Source organism: Schistocerca americana, chromosome 1, assembly GCF_021461395.2.
Source record: "Schistocerca americana isolate TAMUIC-IGC-003095 chromosome 1, iqSchAmer2.1, whole genome shotgun sequence".
Taxonomy (NCBI): Eukaryota; Metazoa; Arthropoda; class Insecta; order Orthoptera; family Acrididae; genus Schistocerca; species Schistocerca americana.
Genome location: NC_060119.1, coordinates 995,005,071 through 995,032,514, shown reverse-complemented (window position 1 = coordinate 995,032,514; position 27,444 = coordinate 995,005,071). Strand labels below are relative to the sequence as shown.

Here is a 27,444-nt window from a genome sequence, read left to right as displayed (position 1 = left end):
CTGTCGAGGGAGCACTGCATGAAGCCTTCAATTAATACCATAGCAGAATATTGTCTAAAGATCTTTTACAAAGCCCAGACAAATTCTTGTCAGATGTAAAGGCTGTTACTGACACAAAGGTTAATGCCCAGTCACTCAAGCATGAGACAAGAACTGAAATTGAGGGCAGTAAAGCGAAAGCAGTAATGCTTAAATCAGTGTTCAAGTGATCCTTTATAAAAGAAACCCAGAGTATTATCCCAATTTAATTCTCTTACAGCTGAAGATATGTGAAATATATTGTAGTGTCAGTGGCATTGAGAAACATCTGAAATCGTTAAAAATTGAACAAAGTTCCAGGGAACAATGGAATCCCTGTCACTTCCTGTACTTAATTTGCAGCTAAGTTAATCCATGTTTTAACTATGATCTACCATAGATTCCTCGAACGAAAAACATTTCCCGGTAGTTAGAATGAAGCACAGGTCACACCTGTTCACAAGAAAGGTAGCAGAAGTGATCCACAAAACTGATGTTCAATATCCTTGACACTTGTTTATTGTAGAATCTTAGAATATATTCCGAGCTCAAATGTAGTGAGGTATCTTGAACAAAATGACCTCCTCCATGCCAACCAGCATTGATTTTGAAAACATTGATCGTGTGAAACCGAACCCATGTCACGTAGATAAAGGTAGTCAGGTAGATACAGTATTTCTCGGTTTCCAAACAGCATTTTACTCAATCCCATATTTATGCTTATTATCACTGGATTGAAGATTTTTTGGTAGGGAGGGTGCAATAAGTCATCTTGGCTGGAGAGTCTTTGACAGATGTAAGAGGTAGCTATGGTTGCGCCCAGGTAAATGTTTTGGGGCTTTTGCTGTTCATGTTGGATATTAATGACCTTGTGGACAATATTAACAGTAACCTCAGACTCTTTGCAGATGATTCAGTCAGAGCTGGATTAAATTTTGAAGTGATGCAAATGTTGGTAACTTGCTTTAAATGGTCAGAATTATTAAATTGTGCACTTCACAGAATGGCAAAAACTACAGTATCCTACGACTGTAATATCAGTGAGTCACAGCTGGATTGTCAACACATACAAATACCTGGAAATAAAATCTCATAGCAATATAAAATGGACTGATCACACAGTCTCAGTCATTGGTAAAGTATGTGGCATACAGCTGTTCGTGGTAGAATACCAGGAAAAAGCAGTCAGTCTGCAAAGGAGACTGAAATGTTCCCAGGTTGAATGGTACAGATCATTACGTAACTTGGTGTCTGTTGGTGAAATAAAGGTTGGTGTAACACGTTTGATATTATAGCTCCTAATTTAAATTTGTTGCCTCTGGTCTATTTCCTTGCAATATCAGATGATTTGTGATGTGCTAACTGCACAATGATTCCCTTGAAACTGAGAATTTAACTTCAAAACATTAATTAAAAAATTTTAGCATCGTGTAACACAGTCTTGGCAACACAAAATCTGTTACAACACTGACACAAGCGTGGCTACCACCATGCTTCTTTTACAGTTTTAGAATACTGAATGTCGAAAAGTACATTTCACGTATTATAATTAAAATCTTAATCATGGCTGCAAATCAGCAACTGTATAAATCTGAAGAGGTTGAAAAAATCAGCCAGCCAGTTGCAAAACAAAGGTTTATTAGCCCTTGACCTAGGTTTTCATAATTCTAAACATATCTTCAGAAGGAGTGGACCTTATTACATCACGTTGTAGTAATGTACCACCATGTGATTTAACAAGGCCCATTCCTTCTGAAGGAGATATTTTTAGAAATATCAAAACATAGGTCAAGGGCTTATAAATCTTTGTAACTGGTTGGCTGATTTTTTTCAGCCTCTTCAGATTATAATTAAAGTTTTACAGTTTTGGATAGCTAATTAGTAAATCCAGGTACATTTTTGTATAAACTTTAATGCATTATAACAGTTTAGGAGAATTACACTCACTAACTCACATAGATATGAGATCTTATTTGTCTGAACAATGCTTCACATAAAAAGTTAATTATTTCAATATTATGTAAAAATAAGTGTTCCCAACATATTTTTGCTGTAATTTCATCATATGTTATTTATTGTATTTTCTATTTTTGTACCAGTATTCGAAATATATCACAAACTGTGTTTGTATCATTAAATGGCAGCTATGAAGATCTTTCCAGTACAGTATAGTGCAGGTCCATTGAAATAACATAGTAGGTTCACTAATTGCACCAAACACTTCCTATTTTATTTGAATAACATTGATACAGAGAGTCGAAAACTGAATGTAGGCCCTGCTTCACATATACAGCTAGTTATGTAGGTACTGCAGTTTCCAATAGAGCTGGCATTGGTCTGTTCATAATGTATTGTCCCAAGAGCTAGTATTGATCTGTTCACATTGTAGTTTCCCAAAAGGTGGTATCAATCTGTTCATAATGTGGTATCCCATTCTGCCATATTTTAAGTGCATACAAAACACTTCTGTGATCCACCTCAGAATATTGCTAGAGGATATTGAACAGATGCAAAGAAAGGCAACACGATTGGCCACAGGTTTGTTTGACCCATGAGAGTGTGTCGCAAAAATGATGAAAGAATTGAATTGCAGATGCGTGTAGATAGATGTAAACTATTCCATGAAAACTGGCTTAGAAAGTGTCTAGAACCAACTTAGATGCAGATGTAGATGTAGACAAGTTCTCACTGTTGGTTCAACATTTTGAGCTGACAGATGAGTGACCTGTTATATCAAATAAATTCAGCTTCAATTGTCTGTTGATCAAGAATTTGTGACACAGTCATTGAAATTCACTGCTTCTAGCTTTGCCTGTGTGACATACACTTGTAAGAATAAGGAACATTATTGGACACATATCTTGACATTATCCCTAGTTTACTTGAACAGGTAAGACTTGATTGAGAGATGAACTTTTTGATCCCATTCTTCAAGTACAAGTAACTATTACATATCTAATGAGCTCATCGTCAGTTGTATGTTATACCCTAAGCATCCTACTTTTCTCGTTAAGTCTTCATTTACTAAAATCAGACATACTCTGAATTTGGAATGTGAAGAACTGTCTGTTTAATTTGCAATGGAGGTAGAAGGAAACATCACATTGCACACTGAATGAACAGCCATGCAGTTTGTGGGAGAAATCCTACAGCTTAGCATCCAGTTCCCAGTATATTGCTCTTCTCTGTTAAAGACTGAAATAATTGTCAAATTCATCATACATGTCAAATGTATCCCTAAACAACTACTTCACTTTTCATTCTCTCTCCATCATATTGCCATTTTCTGTCAAATTTGTTTACTGTGTGGAAAGGTATCTCTCACTCAAATTATCTACTGGTTTCATTTTAACTTCCATGATGTTATTGTGTTACCATTGCAGCTAAGTTCATTACTTTAGACTCGTAATTTTACTTTTCACAATTGGTTGTAGTATTGGAAACGTACTATGTACTGGATAGTAACATCTTCAAAGTTGTACTTTTTACATATGAATGACATCATGAGCTTATGAGCGGTTTTTGAATGACATCATGAGCTTATGAGCACTGCATATCCACAGAATTAAAAAAAAATGGAAGTTTCTTCTGACTGTCTCCTGTTAGCTTGCCCTGTTCGAACTCTATAAGAATGTGTCACCATATTATATGTAGATAGGTCTGACGCCACTGGATGCATACAGACGTTTGAGACTGGTATGAGCAGTAACAAGTCCTTGAATGATGTGATGTGTCTGTGCCATTTTATCACAGTGTTTCCTTCAGTGTATTAAATTTGTGCAGGAAGAAAATTTTGTCTGTAATCACCTTCATGAAAATTTAGTTACTCATGCATATGGTTCTAAATAAAAAGTAGTACATATATTTCCATAAATTACATTATTGTGTCTGATGGACACTGATATACAACTGTTCACTCATTAACTATTTCACCATAATATAATATGTATAGAGAAAGTATCTACTCATCACCCTGTAAGTGGACAGGTGGCTGTTCCTTCAGCAGGGTTTGAGCAGGCACACAGGGAGAGGGGTTTACTTGCTATTGGGAGCTCCAATGTTTGGTGCCTTATGGAGCCTCTGGCCTGATAGCACAAGCTTTCAGAGTCCTTGGCTCCTTCTTTTGGTAGAATGGTGGAAGGGAAAGGAAGAGGGATAAAGGGAAAGGACTGGTGAGGTTTAGGAAATGGGGAGAGTTATAGAAAAGTTGCCCAAAACCCCCAAAAAAGAGGCAGGGGACACCCGTTGGTCAGGGTGATAAGCAAAGACTGATTCAGCTTCAATAATTCTTAGACTTGTACTGCTGTGGTGGATGTTGGTTTTGTGTCATTTTTGCCTACCATGATGTGTTCATAATTACTGCTACATTTAATTTCAACCTATCCATTTCCCTTTTTAATTTTTCTGACCTACCTGTCTGATTAAGGGATCTAACAGGCTCCAGCTCTCGGCTGTGATATGAGTACGTTAAGCAAGTTAAGTGTTTATCCTTTTCTATGTTTTCCACATAGTTTATTTATCACATTTCATGCATGTTTCTGTGTTTAAAATGGTTGCTCTTGCGTTTTTGTAAGTGTAATTTCATTCAGTCTTCAGCGTAATAGTTGCTCATTTAACAGCCAGCTGTGGAGCTCTTTAACGCATCAGCGTTCATTGGTGACACGTCGGGAGGGTGGCAAGTCGCATCTGTAGGATTATCTGCTTCTACAGTTCACTTTCTCAGTTAGTCCTTCTAGGATGGATGGGATGTGTGCATGCTTTGTGCGGATGCAGGGGAAGCTGGCCGCAGTTCACGAACAGCTGAACTTAGTGTTGGCTACGGTCAGTCGCCTAGTCGCCTTCAGGCTGCTGCCTCAGGGTGTAGCAGTGGCAGAGAATCTGGTGCTTCACATGGGATACCTAAGGTGTCACTTGTTTTGCCCACTGGCTCTGCTAGTGCACCCGACACAGTGGATTCTCACTCACAGCAAGGTGAGTGGCGGGTGGTAACGTGCTAACTTTGTTTGAGGCAGAGGGCCAATGTGGAGACTGGCCACTTGGCCTTGCCCATTCACCCTGTAAGTGGACAGGTGGCTACTTCTTCAGCAGGGTCTGAGCAGGCACACAGGGAGAGGGGTTTACTTGTTATTGGGAGCTCCAATGTTTGGTGCCTTATGGAGCCTCTGAGCTGATAGCATTGAGGGCTGGAAGGAAAGCCAGTGTGCACTCGGTATGTCCGCCTATGGGCATCATCTGAGATTTGGAGGCGGCCTTGCCTTTGGCTATCAAGCTTGCAGGGTGCAGTTGTCTGCAAGGTGTGGCTCATGTCATTACCAACGACACCTGTTACATGGGTTCTGAGACAATCTTCAGTTCGAATGGGTGGCTGACGGAGGTTGTGAAGGCTGCTGGTCTCGAGTGCAGGGTGCAAGCAGAGCTCACAATTTGTAGCACTGTTCCCAGAGTTAATTGGGGTCCTTTGATTTGGATCTGTGTGGAGGGTCTCAACAGAAGTCTTCGTCAACTCTCTGATGGTCCTGGTTGCAGATTTCTAGACCTGCGTTACTATGTGGGGATTTGTAGAGCTCCACTTGATAGGTCAGGGGTGCAATACACAAAGCAAGCAGCTACTTGGGTAGCAGGGTACTTGTGAAGTGCGCATGAGGGTTTTGTGGCTAGGCAGTAGTTGGAGGTGCTTTGATGAATAATTGCCAGTCAATTCACAGCATGGGGAGTCAGACTGTGTTCAGAATAAAGACATTTCAACTGTCACAATTTTATCAGTAATCTGTCTACGTATTCAAAGTAAAGTTCTCAAATTTACTGCCTTCCAGGAAAGTTTTTGTGTTCAAATTGTTCTTGGGACCGAGAGCTGGCTGAAACCTGAAGTGGAAAGCTCTGAGATGTTTAGCGAGTCATGGAACGTATATCGAAAGACAGATTAGAGGTCATAGGAGGGGAAGTGTTCATTGCAGTTAACAAAAATATTGTCTCTATTGAGGTCGGAAGTTGAGTGTGACTGTGAAGTCATTGAATTGTGTATAAGAGGTAGGTGTAGGTGAAACTAAGTTAATTGTTGGATGTTTTTTACCAGCCACCCAATTCTGCCCTGACAGTTCTAGAGTCATACAAAGATAGTTTATGGTTTATGGCCTATAGCACATAAATACCCCAATCATGCAATACTAGTTCGAGGTGACCTTAACCTGCTGAGTATATAGACTGGGGTATCTATGGATTCATTGCGGGGGAGGGGTTTACAGACAGTCAGTCATGTGAAATACTTTTGAACACATTTTCTGAAAATTGTTTTTAGACGCCAGCTTGGCAGCCTGTGTGAAATGGAAATATCTTGAACCTTGTAGCTACGAATAGGCCAGACCTTATTGACAGTGTCAGTATAGAAATGGGGATTAGCGATCATGATGTCATTATAGCAACTATTCTGACGACAGTTAATAAATCAGTCAAGAAGGCTAGGAGAGTGTTTCTGCTAGATAGAGCAGATAAGCAGTTATTAACCAGGCAGTGAATTAGCATCCAGTAAGATGGATATAGAGGAATTATGGTCAAAGTTTAAGCAGATTGTAAATCATTGTCTGAAGAGTTACATACCTAGTAAGTGGATGGAGGATGGAAAAGACCCTCCATTTGCTAATAACAAAATTTGGCGGATGCTGAGGAAGCAAAAGGGGATGCACAAATGTTAATAAGTGAAGGTTAGTAGAGATTCTTGCATCTGGGAAAAGATCTATTCATGAAGCATGCAACAACTACCACTGTCACACCTTAGAAAAAGATCTGGCAGAGAACCCGAGAAAATTCTGCTCATATGTAAAATCACTAAGCAGGTCTAAGGCTTCCATTCAGTCCCTTGTTCACCAGTCTGGTGTGGCTGTTGAAGATAGCAAATCGAAAGCCAAAGTTTTAAATTTCATATTCAAGAAATCATTCACATAGGAGAACTGTACAAACATGCAGTCATTTGACCATCAGTCAGACTCCCCTATGGACAACATAGAATTAAGCATACCCGGCATAGAGAAACAACTGAATGATTTGAAAGCAAATAAATCACCAGGTCCGGATGGAAGACCAGTTCGATTCTACAAAGAGTACTCTATGACATTGGCATTGGATTTATTGTAAATCTGCAGAATCCTGGAACATATTCTCTGTTCGAATATAATGAACTAATCTGCCAGGAAGTTTCATGTCAGCACACACTCCACTGCAGAGTGAAAATCTCATTCTGGAAACATCCCCCAGGCTGTGGCTAAGCCATGTCTCCGCAATATCCTTTCTTCCAAGAGTGTTAGTTCTGCAAGGTTCGCAGGAGAGCTTCTGTAAAGTTTGGAAGGTAGGAGACGAGATACTGGCAAGAAGTAAAGCTGTGAGGATGGGGCGTGAGTCGTGCTTGGGTAGCTCAATTGGTAGAGCACTTGCCCACAAAAGGCAAAGGTCCCGAGTTCGAGTCTCGGTCCGGCACACAGTTTTAATCTGCCAGGAAGTTTTATAATGAACTTGCTTGAGGCTAGGAGGCTTATGTCCATGAATTAGCATGGTTTTAGAAAGCATCACTCATGCGAAACTCGCCTTGCCCTTTTTTCACGTGATATATTGAGAATTATGGATGAAGGTCAACTAGCAGATTCCATGTTTCTAGATTTCCGGAAGCGATTTGGCACGGTGCCCCATTGCGGGCTGTTAACGAAGTTATGAGCACATGGAATAAGTTCACAGATATGTGAGTGGCTCGAAGACTTTTTAAATAATAGGATCCAGTATGTTGTCCTCAATGACGAGTGCTCTTAAGAGACAAGGATATTATCAGAAGTGCCCAGGAGAAGTGTGATAGGACTGCTGTTTTTCTCTTTATACATAAGTGATTTGTCGGAGAGGGTGGACAGCAATCTGCAGTTGCTTGCTGATGATGTCATAGTATATGGTAAGGTGTCGAAGTTGAGTGATTGTAGAAAGACACAAGATGACTTAGACAATATTTCTAATTGGTATGCAAATGGCAGCTAGCCCTAAATGTGGAAAAATGTAAGTTAATGTGGTTGAGTAGCACGAAAAACCTGTAATGTTCAGATACAGTATTAATAGTGTCCTGCTTGACACAGTTAAGTCATTTAAATATCAGGGTGTAATACTGCAAAGCAATATGAGACAGAACGAGTATGTGAAAACTGTTGTAGGGAAGGCAGATGGTCAACTTCAGTTTATTGGGAGAGTTTTAGGGAAGAGTGATTTACCAGTAAGCCAGACCACATATAGGATGCTCGTGCGACATGATCTTGAGTACTTCTTGAGTGTTTGGGATCTGTACCAGATCAGATTGAAGGAAGGTATTGGAGCAATTCAGAGGTGGGCTGCTAGATGTAGATTCAAACAACACGTAAGAGTTACGGATATGCTTCAGGAACTCAAATGGGAGACCCTGGAAGGATCAAATACGAGAAGTTAGGGATCATACGGAGGCGTACAGACAGTCGGTTTTCCCTTGCTCTATTTGCAAGTGGAACAGGAGGGGAAATGACAAGTAGTGGTACAGGGTACCCTCCGCCAAGTGTCGTACAGTGGCTTGCAGATGTGGATGTAACATTCGACACTCCAACCCGTAGAGGTCCAATTTTGTTTTTCTTGAAGGTGACATTACCATGAGTTGTACCTACCCTGAAATCCAAATGAGGGACTATTTTAGCTCCTTAATATTTTACCAGAGAGGATGTCATCATTATTTAACCATACCATAGAGCTGCGTGCCTTTGAGAAAAATGGATATCTGTAGCTTCCCCTTGCTTTCAGCTGTTCATAATACCAGCACAACAAGGTTGTGTTAGCTGATGTTATTAGGCCACATCAGCCAATCATCCAGGCTGTTGCCCATGCAACTACTGAAAAGGTTTTTTGCCCCTATTCTGGAACCATATGGACAGATTTGACCAGCAACTGCATTTATGTTCTAACATGCATTTCTTGTAGTATTCCCCTATTTTTGCCCAACCCCTGTATCCTTCCATTTAATTATAGGCTTTAATGTCACCTGATTGCTGATCATTTGTACTAATCTTGATTCTTAGTTTTAAGAAATGAACCTCAGTCTATATGCGAAATAAAAATATGAATTGGATCCGTGGTATTAAAAGACCGTTGTGGAAGTGAAATAACACACATCCATTTTTGGTGTGTGGTCTGAAATACATTATTAAGTAAGCATGGTGGTTATGATCTCACCGTTCATTGGTTTGAGTACCACAACTACTGGAAGATTGAGTTTCTAATTTTTTAGAATAATTATTCAGTGCCTCTTATGGATAAGCTACAGAAGACTCGTAGAGCATTCAATATCTCTTGCTGTAGACTAAGTGATTTTTTTTGGTGGTGGTGGTGGTGGTGGTGGTGGTGGTGGTCATCATGGTGGTCGTCTTCAGTACAAAGACTGGTTTGATGCAGCTCTCTATGCTACTCTATCCTGTGCAAGCCTCTTCATCTCTAAGTAACTACTGCAACCTACATCCTTCCAGATCTGTTTAGTGTATTCATCTCGTGGTCTCCCTCTATGATTTTTACCCTCCATGCTTCCCTCCAACACTAAATCGGTGATCCCTTGATGCCTCAAAACATGTACTACCAACCGATCCCTTCTTCTAGTCAAGTTGTGCCACAAACTTCTCTTCTCCCCAATCCTATTCAATACCTCCTCATTAGTTATATGATCTACCCATCTAATCTTCAGCATTCTTCTGTAGCACCACATTTCGAAAGCTTCTATTCTCTTCTTGTCTGAACTATTTATCATCCATGTTTCACTTCTGCGTGTGGATACACTCCATACAAACACTTTCAGAAAAGACTTCCTGACACTTAAATCTATACTCGATGTTAACAAATTTCTCTTCTTCAGAAACGCTTTCCTTGCCATAGCCAGTCTGTGTTTTACATCCTCTCTACTTCAACCATCAGTTATTTTGCTTCCCAAATAGCAAAACTCATCTGCTATTGTCTAATTTCCTAATCCAATTCCCTCAGCATCACCTGATTTAATTTGACTACATTCCATTATCCTCGTTTTGCTTTTGTTGATGTTCATCTTATATCCTCATTTCAAGACACTGTCCGCCCCGGTAGCTGAGTGGTCAGCGTGACAGACTGTCAATCCTAAGGGCCCGGGTTCGATTCCCGGCTGGGTCGGAGATTTTCTCCGCTCAGGGACTGGGTGTTGTGTTGTCCTAATCATCATCATATCATCCCCATCGATGCGCAGGTCGCCGAAGTGGCGTCAAATCGAAAGACCTGCACCAGGCGAACGGTCTACCCGACGGGAGGCCCTAGCCACACGACATTTCCATTATTTCAAGACACTGTCCATTCCGTTCAACTGCTCTTCCAAGTCCTTTGCTGTCTCTGACAGAATTACAATGTCTTTGGCACTCCTCAAAGTTTTTATTTCTTCTCCCTTGATTTTAATTCCTATTCCAAATTTTTCTTTTGTCCTCTTTACTGCCTGCTCAATATACAGATTGAATAACATTGTCTCACTTCCTTCTCAACCACTGCTTCCCATTCGTGCCCCTCGACTCTTATGACTGCCATCTGGCTTCTGTACAAATTGTAAATAGCATTTTGCTCCCTGTATTTGACCCCTTCCACCATCAGAATTTGAAAGAGAGTATTCCAGTTAACATTGTCAAAAGCTTTGTCTAAGTCTACAAATGCTATAAATGTATGTTTGTCTTTCCTTAACCTTTCTTCTAAGATAAGTCGAGGGTCAGTTTAGCCTCACATGTTCCTACATTTCTTCCTCAAGGTTGGCTTTTACCATTTTTTCCATTTGTCTGTAGAGAATTCGTGTTAGTGTTTTGCAACCGCGACTTATTAAATTGATAGTCTGGTCATTTTCACACCTGTTTTCTTTATGTTACCTCCTTCAGTTTGTGTGCTTCACTAACATTCGGAAAGGTGTCTCCCATTTATAAGATATATATCATCTGGAACACCATATTCTTTCTCCGTTTACTCCTTGCAGGTCAGATTTCCTTCATAAATTCCTACTCATTTCATCCTTCTAACTTTTTTAATTGGAGTTTTTATTTTATATTCTGTTACTCCTTCAATAGAATCTCTTTCATTCTCTTTCTCTATTCCCGATCTTTCTCACTGAAATCCTTTTGAGTCACATCGTTTTGTTATCTCAGCACACTTCTCTTCATTCTTGGCTTCTAGTTTAACCTGCAGTATTTTATGCTTTTCATTTCTTATGAGAGGTTCAGATTTTATCTGCTGTCATTTTGGAATCCTTCCCATAGCTTTCCATGTTATTCTACCTTCCTTTACATACCTTTACCTTTGGTTGAAATCATTAATGTTACTATAACCCTTCTAATTCAATTGAGAATCTCTTTCACAGCCAATTTTTATTTCTAAGTTCTGAGTTCCCTTTCCTCTTACCTTTCTTTTCTTGAATCTGGACTCACATTTGGAAGAACGACATTTCAAATATGCATCCGGCCATCCAGATTTATGTTTCCCTTGATTTCCCTAAATTGCTTCATGCAAATGCGGGCCGATTCCTTTGAAAGGATACAGCCGATTTCCTTCCCCATCCTTGACACATTCCACCAAGTGCTCTATCACTAGTGACCCCAATGTCAACAGGGTTTTAAACCTTAACCTTTCTCCCTTCCTTCTTTCGTATACTGTTCAAGACTACTAACAGATTTAGAGAAGAGTGTGAAGGTTAAGGGAAAGCAGTTTGAAAGATGAAAGCCGGCCGCGGTGGTCTAGCGGTTCTAGGCGCTCAGTCCGGAACTGCGGGACTGCTATGGTTGCAGGTTCGAATCCTGCCTCGGGCATGGATGTTTGTGATGTCCTTAGGTTAGTTAGATTTAAGTAGTTCTAAGTTCTAGGGGACTGATGACCACAGATGTTAAGTCCCATAGCGCTCAGAGCCATTTGAACCATTTTGAAAGATGAAAATTAAGTAAGACTGCAAACACACTGGGGAGCTGTGTATGCCACATGTGGGTTCTCTTAAGTTATAAACTCCCCTACTCCCTTCCTTTATTTCTTCCTTTCGTGATTCAGTTAAAATCTTCAGCGTTTATCATTCCAAACTTTTTCTGTATTTAGGACAAATCAAATATAAAGCATTAATGTGGGAATGTTCACTATTTCAGATGATCCCACGTTCACTTCGAAAAATTGCGGTTTCAGCACGTCCTTGAATTTTGACCAAAAGCTTATCTCCTAAATAAATGGTAGTGAATTTTTTCTTTGCTCCATGCCTATTCTTCCTAATTTGACTGTTCTGTGTCACTTCTTTCTGTTTCACAAGTCTTCTTTCCTCTGCCTGAGTCATCTCTTTCCATTGTGGACAAGATAAATTCTGTAGTTTCCCTAATACGATTTCACTATTTGTGCCACCATGTAAATGGGAACATTAGGTGGAGAACATTGTCTCATTCTATCCTTTTTGGCTCATTTCCACTGTTACAATTATTCTCTTTCTCATTTTCACCTGAGCACTTGTTTCCTATTCTAGCAACAGTTTCAATATACAATTACGTTTGTTTATTTTTGTTCCACAGTTCCATACCTTACAATTCTTTATTTTTTTTTTAAATCCCACTGTAAGTAAGGAATTTTTTGAATGCATTGCCTAATTCATTTTTAGCAAGTCATCCTACTTTGACTTCATATCTTCTTGGTACTTATTATCATATTTATCAATTGCCTCAACTTATTGTTTTGACCATTACTTACTTCTTATCCTACTTATGCCCCTTCTTCTGACTGCAAAATGGCATTACCTTTAATTGGAACCAATTCTTAATAGGACAAGTCTTTTCAAATTCATCATGTCACACACAGTACCACTCTTCACAGTCTGTACATGAAATGTGACCACCGTCATCTAATTAGCAAACCTTGTGTAGTGTTCACCAGTGTTTGGTACAGCATCAGGTACGAGTTGTCACAAAACTCACAAAACTGCATTCTACTTTTCAGTAGGTAGCTGTAATTGTAGCCATTGGACTTCATTAGATTTAGCATAATGATTCAATATATGTTTGTTGAGAGTAAATGATTTTGGTGACTGACAGAAATATGCACATTAAGAAGCACTGATTACCTCAGCAGTTTGGCACCATAGAACCTTACCACAAATTTCCAAAAATTTCTGCTCTCAGCAATTGGCCACCCCGTATGTTGATGATTCTCCTTTTCTGATAAAAGTTACTATTAGTATTAATGATTGACTACTATGACTACTACCGATAGACATTACCTTACATGGCTCCAGCACCAAGCTGCAATAGTGACATGACTAATCAAGTGAAAGTATGGTGAAAGTATAGTGGCATGGAAAACTTGTATGTAGTTGTTAAGTTCAAACGATGGAAACTCTAGATTGGAATATCAGCAATGTGGGAAAAGATAGATTCTACTTACCGTAAAGATGACACATTAAATTGCAGAAGACAGGTATGAGGTTTGCTGGCTTATGTGAATGAATGGTGTGTGTTTTCTTTCTTTTCTGATGAAGTCTATGGCTGAAAGGGTATGTGTAACTGTATTTTAATTGTTTAATGGAAAATCTCATATAAAGATGTGAAACAAATACTAACAAAGAGATAGAGGGGCTGGCCAGTACTTACCTCAGCTCAGTACAGCTGATAGATACACAAAAAACAGAACCGAAAATTTATGTTCCTAGCTTTCGGAACAAATGTTCCTTCATCAGGGAGGAGAGGGGAAAGAAAGGGAAGAAGGGAAAGTAGATTCAGTTACTCATAACCCAGGTTATGAAGCAACAGGGAAAGGAAAACAGGGAGGGTAGCAAGGATGGAGGCATGGTTGTCAGAGGGAAGCCAAAGATATCTTTCCGAAAGCTAGGAACGTAAATTTTCGGTTCTGTTTTTTGTGTATCTATCGGCTGTACTGAGCTGAGGTAAGTACTGGCCAGCCCCTCTATCTCTTTGTTAGTATTTGTATTTTAATTGTGTCTGTCAGTAACTTAATGTGTCACCTTTACGGTAAGCAGCAATCTCTTTTTTTCTACATTGTTGTTAGTTGTAAAATTCACTTATTTATCGTCTTCACAGTGCTCATTTCAGTGAGATGACATCAGGCAGACATAGAGTGAATGATTTTCAGGGTTTCAGGAGATGTCAAATAAATGGTTCAAAAAATCATTCCTGGATTCTATATTACCCACAAAGATAAATATTTCTTTCTTAAACATCTCTGTTTGTCTTTGTTGGGAATATAAAATATTTCTTTCTCAAACATCACAACGCCTACCACCGTAGTACACGTTTACATGCCAATTAGCTACACAGATGATGAAGAGTTTGAAGATATGTATAATGAGATAACATAAATATAGTGAAGGGAGATGAAAATGTAATAGTCATGGGGGACTGGAATTTGATAGTAGGAAAAGAAGGAAAAGTAGTAGTTGAATATGGACTGGGGGTAAGGAATGAAAGAGGAAGCCGCCTTGTAGAATTTTGCACAGAATATAACTTAATCATAGCTAACACTTGGTTTAAGAATCATGAAAGAAGGCTGTATACATGGAAGAGAAATGGAGACACTGGAAGGTTTCAGATTATATAATGGTAAGGCAGACATTTAGGAACCAGGTTTTAAATTGTAAGACATTTCCATGGGCAGAAGTGAACTCTGACCACAATTTATTGGTTATGAAGTGTAGATTAAAACTGAAGAAACTGCAAAAGGGCAGGAAATTAAGGAGATGTGACCTGGATAGACTGAAAGAAACAGAGGTTGTTGAGTGTTTCAGGCAGAGCATTAGGGAACAATTGACAAGAACGGGGGAATTAAATTAAGTAGGATAAGAATGGGTAGCTTTGAGAGATGAAATAGTGAAGGCAGCAGAGGATCAATTAGGTGAAAAGACGAGGGCTAGTAGAAATCCTTGGGTAACAGAAGAGATTTTGAATTTAACTGATGAAAAGAGGATATATAAAAATGCAGTAAATGAAGCAGGCAAAAAGGAATACAAACATCTCAAAAGTGAGATCGACAGGAAGTGCAAAATGGCTAAGCAAGGATGGCTAGAGGACAAATGTAAGGATGTAGAGGTGTATATCACTAGGGGTAAGATAGATACTGCCTACAGGAAAATCAAAGAGACCTTTGGAGAAAAGGGAACCACTTGTATGAATATCAAGAGCTCGGATGGAAACCCAGTTCTAAGCAAAGAAGGGAAAGCAGAAAGGTGGAAAGAGTATATAGAGGGTCTATACAAGGGCGATTTACTTGAGGGCAATATTATGGAAATAGTAGACGATGTAGATGAAGACGAATTGGGCGACATGATACTGCGTGAAGAATTTGACAGGGCACTGGAGTAGACAACATTCCATTAGAACTAGTGAAAGCCTAGGGAGAGCCAGCCATGACCAAACTCTTCCATGTGGTGGGCAAGATGTATGAGACAGGCGAAATGCCCTCATACTTCAAGAATAATATAATAATTCCAATTACAAAGAAAGCAGGTGCTGACAGTGTGAAAATTACCAAACTATCAGTTTAATAAGTCACGGTTGCAAAGAACCAACACAAATTCGTTACAGACAAGTCGAAAAGCTGATAGAAACCAACCTTGGGGAAGATCAGTTTGGATTCTGTAGAAATGTAGAAACAACCAAGGCAATACTGACCCTACAACTTATCTTAGAAGAGAGATTAAGGAAAGGGAAACCTATGTTAATAGCATTTATAGACTTAGAGAAAGTTTTTGACAGTGTTGACTGGAATACTCTGTTTCAAATTCTGAAGGTGGCATGGTTAAAATACAGGGAGCAAAAGGCTATGTGCCATTTGTACAGAGATCAGATGGCAGTTATAGATTAGATTAGATTAGATTAATACTTGTTCTATAGATCATGAATACGACACCTTGTGGAATGTGTCAGGTTAATAAAAGATGTCTGTCCAAGATATTACATTAAACAAAATATTGCATGACACTAATGTTTAAGTTGTGTTTTTTTCCCTTAATTTATATCTAAAAATCCAGCCAATGAGTAGGAGGAGTTGTCATCTAGAAATTCTTTTAATTTATTTTTAAATGTTAGTTGGCTATCTGTCAGACTTTTGATGGTGTTTGGTAGGTGAACAAAGACTATTGTGGAAGCATAGTTTATCCCTTTCTGTGCCAAAGTCAGATTCAACCCTGCATAGTGAAGATCATCCTTTCTCCTGGTGTTATAGCTATGCACACTGCTATTACTTTTGAACTGGGTTGGATTATTAACAACAAATTTCATAAGTGAATATATATACTGTGAGGATCCCTAGATCCTTAAATACACTCCTGGAAATGGAAAAAAGAACACATTGACACCGGTGTGTCAGACCCACCATACTTGCTCCGGACACTGCGAGTGGGCTGTACAAGCAATGATCACACGCACGGCACAGCGGACACACCAGGAACCGCGGTGTTGGCCGTCGAATGGCGCTAGCTGCGCAGCATTTGTGCACCGCCGCCGTCAGTGTCAGCCAGTTTGCCGTGGCATACGGAGCTCCATCGCAGTCTTTAACACTGGTAGCATGCCGCGACAGTGTGGACGTGAACCGTATGTGCAGTTGACGGACTTTGAGCGAGGGCGTATAGTGGGCATGCGGGAGGCCGGGTGGACGTACCGCCGAATTGCTCAACACGTGGGGCGTGAGGTCTCCACAGTACATCGATGTTGTCGCCAGTGGTCGGCGGAAGGTGCACGTGCCCGTCGACCTGGGACCGGACCGCAGCGACGCACGGATGCACGCCAAGACCGTAGGATCCTACGGAGTGCCGTAGGGGACCGCACCGCCACTTCCCAGCAAATTAGGGACACTGTTGCTCCTGGGGTATCGGCGAGGACCATTCGCAACCGTCTCCATGAAGCTGGGCTACGGTCCCGCACACCGTTAGGCCGTCTTCCGCTCACGCCCCAACATCGTGCAGCCCGCCTCCAGTGGTGTCGCGACAGGCGTGAATGGAGGGACGAATGGAGACGTGTCGGCTTCAGCGATGAGAGTCGCTTCTGCCTTGGTGCCAATGATGGTCGTATGCGTGTTTGGCGCCGTGCAGGTGAGCGCCACAATCAGGACTGCATACGACCGAGGCACACAGGGCCAACACCCGGCATCATGGTGTGGGGAGCGATCTCCTACACTGGCCGTACACCACTGGTGATCATCGGGGGGACACTGAATAGTGCACGGTACATCCAAACCGTCATCGAACCCATTCCTAGACCGGCAAGGGAACTTGCTGTTCCAACAGGACAATGCACGTCCGCATGTATCCCGTGCCACCCAACGTGCTCTAGAAGGTGTAAGTCAACTACCCTGGCCAGCAAGATCTCCGGATCTGTCCCCCATTGAGCATGTTTGGGACTGGATTAAGCGTCGTCTCACGCGGTCTGCACGTCCAGCACGAACGCTGGTCCAACTGAGGCGCCAGGTGGAAATGGCATGGCAAGCCGTTCCACAGGACTACATCCAGCATCTCTACGATCGTCTCCATGGGAGAATAGCAGCCTGCATTGCTGTGAAAGGTGGATATACACTGTACTAGTGCCGACATTGTGCATGCTCTGTTGCCTGTGTCTATGTGCCTGTGGTTCTGTCAGTGTGATCATGTTATGTATCTGACCCCAGGAATGTGTCAATAAAGTTTCCCCTTCCTGGGACAATGAATTCACGGTGTTCTTATTTCAATTTCCAGGAGTGTAGATGTCTGCAGGATGACCGTGGGTGGGCTCCAGCAATTATTCTGATTACACGTTTTTGAGCAATGAATACTTTTCTACTCAACGATGAATTACCCCAGAATATGATGCCATACGAAAGCAGTGAATGAAAGTAGGCATAGTAAGCTAATTTACTGAGATTCTTATCACCAAAATTTGCAATAACCCTAATAGCATACGTAGCTGAACTCAGACGTTTCAGCAGACCATCAATGTGTTGCTTCCAGTTTAGCCTCTCATCCATGGACACACCTAAAAATTTTGAAAATTCTGCCTTAGCTACAGACTTCTGTTCAAAGTCTATATTTATTACTGGAGTTGTGCCATTTACTGTATGGAACTGTATGTTGTTGTTGTGGTCTTCAGTCATGAGACTGGTTTGATGCAGCTCTCCATGCTACTCTATCCTGTGCAAGCTTCTTCATCTCCCAGTACCTACTGCAACCTACATCCTTCTGAATCTGCTTGGTGTATTCATCTCTTGGTCTCCCTCTACGATTTTGACCCTCCACGCTGCCCTCCAATACTAAATTGGTGACCCCTTGATGCCTCAGAACATGTCCTACCAATCGATCCCTTCTTCTAGTCAAGTTGTGCCACAAACTTCTCTTCTCCCCAATCCTATTCAACACCTCCTCATTGGTTATGTGATCTACCCATCTAATCTTCAGCATTCTTCTGTAGCACCACATTTTGAAAGCTTCTATTCTCTTCTTGTCTAAACTATTTATCGCCCATGTTTCACTTCCATACATGGCTACACTCCATACAAATACTTTCAGAAACGACTTCCTAACACTTAAATCAATACTCGATGTTAACAAATTTCTCTTCTTCAGAAACACTTTCCTTCCCATTGCCAGTCTACATTTTATATCCTCTCTACTTCGACCCCAAATAGCAAAACTCCTTTACTACTTTAAGTGTCTCATTTCCTAATCTAATACCCTCAACATCACCCGACTTAATTCGACTACATTCCATGATCCTCGTTTTGCTTTTGTTGATGTTCATCTTATATCCTCCTTTCAAGACAATGTCCATTCCGTTCAGCTGCTATTCCAAGTCCTTCGCTGTCTCTGACAGAATTACAATGTCATCGGCGAACCTCAAGGTTTTTATTTCTTCTCCATGGTTTTTAATACCTACTCCAAATTTTTCTTTTGTTTCCTTCACTGCTTGCTTAATATACAGATTGAATAACATTGGGGAGAGGCTACAACCCTGTCTCACTCCCTTCCCAACCACTGCTTCCCTTTCATGCCCCTCAACTCTTATAACTGCCATCTGGTTTCTGTACAAATTGTAAATAGCCTTTCGCTCCCTGTACTTTACCCCTGCCACCTTTAGAATTTGAAAGAGAGTATTCTAGTCAACATTGTCAAAAGCTTTCTCTAAGTCTACAAATGCTAGAAACGTAGGTTTGTCTTTCCTTAATCTAGCTTCTAAGATAAAACATAGGGGCAGTATTGCCTCACGTGTACCAATATTTCTACGGAATCCAAACTGATCTTCCCCAAGGTCGGCTTCTACTAGTTTTTCCATTCGTCTGTAAAGAATTCGCGTTAGTATTTTGCAGCCGTGACTTATTAAACTGACAGTTCGGTAATTTTCACATCTGTCAACACCTGCTTTCTTTGGGATTGGGATTATTGTATTCTTCTTGAAGTCTGAGAGTATTTCGCCTGTCTCATACATTTTGCTCACCAGATGGTAGAGTTTTGTCAGGACTGGCTCTCCCAAGGCCGTCAGTAGTTCTAATGGAATGTTGTCTACTCCGGGGGCCTTGTTTTGACTCAGGTCTTTCAGTGCTCTGTCGAACTCTTCGCGCAGTATCGTATCTCCCATATCATCTTCATCTACATCCTCATCCATTTCCATAATATTGTCCTCAAGTACATCGCCCTTGTATGGACGCTCTATATACTCCTTCCACCTTTCTGCTTTCCCTTCTTTGCTTAGAACTGGGTTTCCATCTGATCTCTTGATATTCATACAAATGGTTCTCTTTTCTCCAAAGGTATCCTTAATTTTCCTGTAGGCAGTATCTATCTTACCCCTAGTGAGATAAGCTTCTACATCCTTACATTTATCCTCTAGCCATGCCTGCTTAGCCTTTTTGCACTTTCTGTCGATCTCATTTTTGAGACGTTTGTATTCCTTTTTGCCTGCTTCATTTACGGCATTTTTATATTTTCTCCTTTCATCAATTAAATTCAATATTTTTTTGTTACCCAAGGATTTCTACTAGCCCTTGTCTTTTTACCTACTTGATCCTCTGCTGCCTTCACTACTTCATCCCTCAAAGCTACCCATTCTTCTTCTACTGTATTTCTTTCCCCCATTCCTGCCATTTGTTTCCTTAAGCTCTCCCTGAAACTCTGTACAACCTCTGGTTTAGTCAGTTTTTCCAGGTCCCATCTCCTTAAATTCCCACCTTTTTGCAGTTTCTTCAGTTTTAATCTACAGTTCATAAGCAATAGATTGTAGTCAGAGTCCACATCTGCCCCTGGAAATGTCTTACAATTTAAAACCTGGTTCCTAAATCTCTGTCTTACCATTATATAATCTGTCTGATATCTTTTAGTATCTCCAGGGTTCTTCCACGTATACAACCTTCTTTCATGATTCTTGAACCAAGTGTTAGCTATGATTAAGTTATGCTCTGCACAAAATTCTACCAGGCGGCTTCCTCTTTCATTTCTTACCCCCAATCCATATTCACCTACTATGTTTCCTTCTCTCCCTTTTCCTACTACCGAATTCCAGTCACCCATGACTATTAAATTTTCGTCTCCCTTCACTATCTGAATAATTTCTTTTATTTCATCATACATTTCTTCAATTTCTTCGTCATCTGCAGTGCTAGTTGGCATATGAACTTGTACTACTGTAGTAGGCGTGGGCTTCGTGTCTATCTTGGCCACAATAATGCATTCACTATGCTGTTTGTAGTAGCCTACCCGCATTCCTATTTTTTTAATTCATTATTAAACCTACTCCTGCATTACCCCTATTTGACTTTGTATTTATAAGCCTGTATTCGCCTGACCAAAAGTCGTGTTCCTCCTGCCACCAAACTTCACTAATTCCTACTATATCTAACTTTAACCTATCCATTTCCCTTTTTAAATTTTCTAACCTACCTGCCCAATTAAGGGACCTGACATTCCACGCTCCGATCCGTAGAATGCCAGTTTTCTTTCTCCTGATAACGACGTCCTCTTGAGTAGTCCCCGCCCGGAGATCCGAATGGGGGACTATTTTACCTCCGGAATATTTTACCCAAGAGGACGCCATCATCATTTATCCATACAGTAAAGCTGCATGCCCTCGGGAAAAATTACGGCTGTAGTTTCCCCTTGCTTTCAACTGTTCGCAGTACCAGCACAGCAAGGCCGTTTTGGTTAGTGTTACAAGGCCAGATCAATCAATCATCCAGACTGTTGCCCCTGCAACTACTGAAAAGGCTGTTGCCCCTCTTCAGGAACCACGCGTTTGTCTGGGCTCTCAACAGATACCCCTCCGTTGTGGTTGCACCTACGGTACGGCTATCTGTATCGCTGAGGCACGCAAGCCTCCCCACCAATGGCAAGGTCCATGGTTCATGGGGAGGATGGAACTGTATATACTGTGTTTTATCAAAATTTAAAGAGAGTCCGTTTGCTGAGAACCACTTAATAATTGTGTGAAAAACATCATTTACAATTTACATCACTTAGTTCTTGGTTTTTGGATGTTATTACTATACTTGTATTATCAGCAAAAAGAACTAACTTTGCATCTTCATCAATGTGGAATGGTAAGTCATTAATGTATATCAAGAACAGTAAAGGACCTAAGACCGAACCCTGTGGGATCCCGTACTTGATAGGCCCCTAGTTTGAGGAATCAGCTGTTGTTTTAACATTACATGAACCACTTATTTCAACTTTCTGCATTCTTCCAGTTAAGTATGAATTAAACCATTTGTGCACTGCCCCCTTCAAACCATAATGATTTAGCTTATCTAAAAGAATTCCATGGTTTACACAATCAAAGGCCTTTGAGAGATCACAAAAAATACCAGTGGGTGATGTCCGGTTATTCAGAGCATTTAATATTTGATCGGTGAAAGCGTATATAGCATTTTCTGTTGAAAAGCCTTTCTGAAAACCAAACTGACATTTTGTTAGTACTTTATTTTTACAAATATGGGAGGCTACTCTTGAATACATTACTTTCTCAAACATTTTTGATAGAGCTGTCAGAAGAGAGGTTGGGCGGTAGTTGTTGACATCCGACATATCCCCCTTTTTATTCAGTGGTTTTACAATGGCATATTTCAGTCTATCGTGGAAAACACCCTGCTCCAAAGAGCTATTACATACATGGCTGAGAATCCTACTTATCTGTGGGGAACAAGCTTTAAGTACCTTGCTGGAAATGCCATCAATTCCGTAAGAGCTTTTTCTTTTCAGTGAGTTCATTATTTTACTGATTTCAGAGGGAGAGGTTGGTGGAATTACAGTTGTTTCAAACTGCACAGGTATGGCCTCTTCTATTAGTAGCCTTGCCTCTTCCAGTGAAGATCTAGATCCTATTTTCTCCACAACATTTAAAAAATGATTATTGAAAATATTTTCAGTTTCTGATTGTTTGTTTGTGCACTTGTCATTCAGTTTTATGGCACTAAAGTCTTCCTGTGCTCTTGGTTGCCTTGTTTCCCTTTCAATAATATTCCAAATTGCTTTAATTTTATTATCAGAGTTACGGATCTCAGACATGATACACATGCTTCTGGACTTTTTAATAACTTTTCATAGTACCGCACAATAGTTTTTATAATATTGAGCAATTTCAGGGTCAGTACTCACTCTTGCTGTTAGATACAGTTCTCTTTTACAGTTGCAAGATATTCTTATTCCTTTAGTTAGCCAAGGTTTTTTTATATTTTTTTCTTAGAATTATGTTTAATTATTTTCTTGGGAAAACAATTTTCAAATACCCTTAAAAATGTATCGTGAAATAAGTTATATTTCAAGTTTGCATCGGGTTCCTTATACACTTCATCCCAGTCTAGCTGCTGTAGGCTCTCCCTAAAGTTTGCAATATTTATATTGTTAATTGAACACACTGCTTTGAAAGTCTGATTTGATATACTGCATGGAGCTATGTCATGTACTGTAACTAGCTGTGCACCATGATCAGAAAGACCATTCTCAACAGGATAAGCATTTATGTCCTTAAACTTATCTTGGTCTATAAAAAAGTTATCTATCAATGTACTGCTGTTCTTTGTTATCCAAGTAGGAAAATCAATGACGGAACTCAAATTGAAAGAACTGAGTAATACTACAAGGCCATTCTTCCTATTACACTCTTTCAGGGAGTCAACATTGAAATCCCCACAAATGATAATTTGCTTCCCCCGGTCTGACAGATAGCACAACAAAGCATCCAAGTTGTCTAGAAATAGCTGGAAATTCCCTGAGGGGGACCTATACACTGTTACAATTATGAAAGTGCCAGCCTTTAGTTTAAGTTCAGTGGCACATGCTTCCATATGTTGCTCTACACAAAATTTTTTAGTTTCTAAATTTTTTACGCTGTGGAAGCTTTTGACATATATGGCAACTCCTCCTCTCATCATATTATCTCTACTTCCATGTGCAGCTAATTTGTACCCATTGATGCTAACCTTTTGCATATCAGTGACAACGTGATGCTCAGACAGGCATAGTACATCTATTACATTCTCAGTTTCTATATCTCCTAAACAAAGCAGAAGCTCGTCAATTTTATTCTTCAATCCCCCAATATTTTGATGAAATATACTAACATTATTTTTCACTTTACTTTTGTATCTTGAACTTTTTTAACATCTTTAGTACTTGCCTGGCTGAGTTTCCCACTGGATACTGATCTTACACTAAAAGAGAGTTTCCACCATGAGATGTAGTTCCTCTCCCCTTTAAATTTCCTGCTATCAGCCCAGCCAGTTTACCCTTCCCTTTCTTCTTGAGGTGTAGGCCATGTCTAGTATAGTCCCACCTACAGAGTGAATCAACAGGAACCACACCAATGTGTGACCCTGCACCAGATCCAAGTAGCCGTTCCAACTCCAAATTAACTCTCCTGACAGAAGAGCTCAAATGAGGTCGGTCGTGGCGCTCCAGAACCAACACAAACCGAACACTGGTATGACTTGATGTTGATGCAATCTTTGCCAGGTCACAGTCTATGCTGTACCCCGGATCTGTGTCAATACTGTTGCCCGGCTCACGCACAATAACCACAGTATCTTCCTTAGTAAAGCCTCTACATAGTGAACCTAAATCCTCTGTAACCTGCCCCAGTCAAGGGCATGAAATGGAAGCAGTGGTTGAGAATGGAGTCGGACAGGCTTGTAGCGTATCCCCAATGTTATTCAATCTGTACACTGAACAAGCAGTAAAGGAAACCAAAGAAAAATTGGGCATTGTAATTAAAATACAGGTAGAAGAAATAAAAACCTTGAGGTTTGCCCCATGACATTGTAATTCTGTCAGAGACAGCAAAGGACTTGCAAGAACAGTTGATTGGAATGGACAGTGTCTTGAAAGGAGGATGTAAGATGAACATCAACAGAAGCAAAATGAGGATAATGGAATGTAGTTGAATTAAATCAGGTGATGCTGAGGGAATTGGATTAGGAAATGAGACATTTAAAATAGCAGACGAGTTTTTCTATTTGGGGAGCAAAATAACTGATGATGGTCGAAGTAGAGAGGATATAAAATGTAGACTGGTGATACAAGGACAGCCTTTCCGAAGAAGAGAAATTTGGTGATATTGAGTATAGATTTATGTATCAGGAAGTCTTTTCTGAAAGTATTTGTATGGATCTGAAACAAGCACGATAAATAGTTTAGACAACAAGTGAATAGACGCTTTTGAAATGTGGTGTTACAGAAGAATGCTGACGATTAGGTGGGTATATCATGTAACTACTGAACTGAATTGGGGAGAAGCACGGGGAGGAGCGTTGGACCAGTCTCTGGACTGAAGAACACAACAACAACAAATTTCACTACAGATTTAATGTCACTAACTGGATAGTGCTGCAACAAATCAATGAATTTATAGTTCATTTCATAAGATGGGGGCCATCCTTTCCTCTATATGGCAAAGAGAATGGGAACCATCTTTATGTTAGAGATTAGCACCCAGGAAATCTAGATGTTGCACTGAATTAACCCTTAACTCCACCTGTAGTCTCCAAAACTATAGCAGAAGTGTTGCTGGCAATGGCAGTATGAGATGGAGCCATAGGTGCATTGTGGCATACTCTCCTGGCTGCACCTGCCACTGCGAAGCTTGTAAACCCCCCCCCCCCTCCCCCCCCCCCCCCCCACACACACACACACACACTCATACATATATTTCTGATTATGTGTCGGGCAACGTTACACTCCTTCCCGTGCTGCCAAGGATGCCCATTTGCATCTTTTCCGTCACTTCTTCGTCCACCAAGAAATGTCTTATTGGTTGGTTTTTTGCCTACTCATGTTCTTAATATTCTTACAGTCTTGTGTGGTTCAGAACAGAGTATTATAAAAAAAGATTGAGGCCTGTTTGACAGTGCATGTGTGAACAATTCCAAACAGTCTCAGAAGCAGATATGTTTTAAGGTGCCCAGACGGTTTGATGATTCTTTATTGATGCTCAGAATTTTGATGATTGGGCTAGTTGTCGTCATCCAGTGCTATGATGATGGTTCTAGATGTGATCACTGCCAGAACATCCAACATGTTAAAGTGGAATTGTCAGTCTGGCTAGACATAAAAAACTATATTATTTATTAATCATGTGATTAAAAACTCATTAGTTAAAAGTTGTGACTTATCCACTTGTAGCCCAGATTGCCAAAATTTCTTGGCATCCTTTGTATTGCGTATAGTTTGTGGAAGATTACTTCCCAGTTTTGATTATTTTCACATTTTGTCTGTTTATTAATTTTTGATTACTGTTTATTTCATCCCACAGAAAGATTTTGGGTGCTTTTACCAGACTGTATGATGGTGCTTTTGGCAGAAGTGTTCGTTGACTGGATTAAGCATGCATTTATTACTCGGTTCAATGAACTACCTGTTGATGTGTATAAGGATTACACAACTAGTTTGGCCTACGATATGGCTGAAACACGACAGAAGCATGTAAGATATTTATTATTGATTCCTGTGGTCTGTATGTTTTCAGTTTTTTTCCTGTATTAAAATGTGGATTTAAGATTTAAGTGCATGTGCATGTGAACTTCATACACTCAAGTATAAAAGGTATATATATTATGGAATATGTTTTTATCCTTCACATATTGAGAAAGAAGGTGACAGCAAGGCATAATTCAAATAGACAGGAAAAAGTTTAAATTAAGGGGAAGACAATCCGGATGAAATGTCTGAATTTTTTTAATTTTATTGTGACCAGAAAGTGAAAAAATATGTTTCAGCACTTAACAGATCTTAAGTACATATGATAAAAACTCATTTCAGTAAGTGGAACAGTTCTTCATCTTTTATACCAGTGGTCATCAAAGTTTTGTGTTCAAGAGCCAGGGGAGGCACCTCAGGCCACATATATATCAATCTTATTATTACATGAAACACATTCACAGTTGTAAATACAGACAACCATCAGCTGTGTAATGGACGATATGAAAATTTATGCCGGACTGGGGCTTGAACCTGGATTTCCCGTTTATCATGAGCAATCGCGCCTTATCCTTAGGCTATCCAAGCATGACTCATGGCCAGACCAAAACTTTCTTATGTTGTCCACCATGTGTCTACCACCTGCACTCATACATTCATTATATATATTCCTGTACAAGAGAGAGATTTTAATTGAAAGTCACTTACCTGGTGTCAATGGATAAATATGATATTGAAGTGCTTGTATTGTTCAGAAATATGATGCAGTGTTCCTTTGGACATGCAACACAGGCACTGCAATGTCATAATCATATTAATTGCTAACCTATGTAAATAAGTATGTTGTGAGCCCCTATAGTAATGGTGCAATAACTTGGCCATCATCCACCAAATACTAATAATGAAAACTGGGGACAATTCTGAACACTTCCTGTCGTCATCTGTTTAAGATTGCTGCCCTCCTCAGTGACACCAAATTTGTAACATTGTAATTGCCTGATGAATTGTTGTTGTGTTGTCTATGTGAGTGACTGATTAATAATAGTAATTATACTTACATTTAAATGCATAATGCAGTATGAAAAACTATCAGAAATTTTTACTAACTATTTTCAATGTCATTTTTCTTCTGTTGATTGTACTGCATTATTTAACTGGATATTCTTTGCTGCAGATAATAAGATAACCATCTCTATAAAATGCATTCATAAATCAGTGCTACTTCTGTTTGAAATCCATACTTACAGATAGTCAGTATGAGGCACATTTGGCTGTGGGCTGTCAGCACTGGAAGACACACAATAAAACAATCCCCCGATAATGTCCCCTAACTACGCAGTGGTAGCGCTACTTACCCCTCTGCAGCACTATTTATCCTCCTGCCCCTGAGGTTAGGCAGCCTATTTTACATAGCTCAAGGCTGAATTCATGAACATCAATTACAATTGAGCACATCTTAAACTGTTACTGTCCCTGTTGTTATCTTTTTCTGTTAC

The 27,444-nt window shown here is 40.1% G+C and overlaps 1 protein-coding gene across 2 annotated transcripts in view; it reads left to right on the top strand.

Moving 5' to 3' along the window:
* Positions 1-27,444, top strand: part of LOC124616003 (protein TAPT1 homolog) — a 140,642-nt gene that overhangs the window by 98,556 nt on the left and 14,642 nt on the right. For both annotated transcript variants that reach the window (XM_047144216.1, XM_047144225.1), the window contains one exon: positions 25,785-25,954. In XM_047144216.1, coding sequence (XP_047000172.1) covers positions 25,785-25,954 — 170 coding nt within the window. The remainder of the gene's footprint in view (positions 1-25,784; positions 25,955-27,444) is intronic.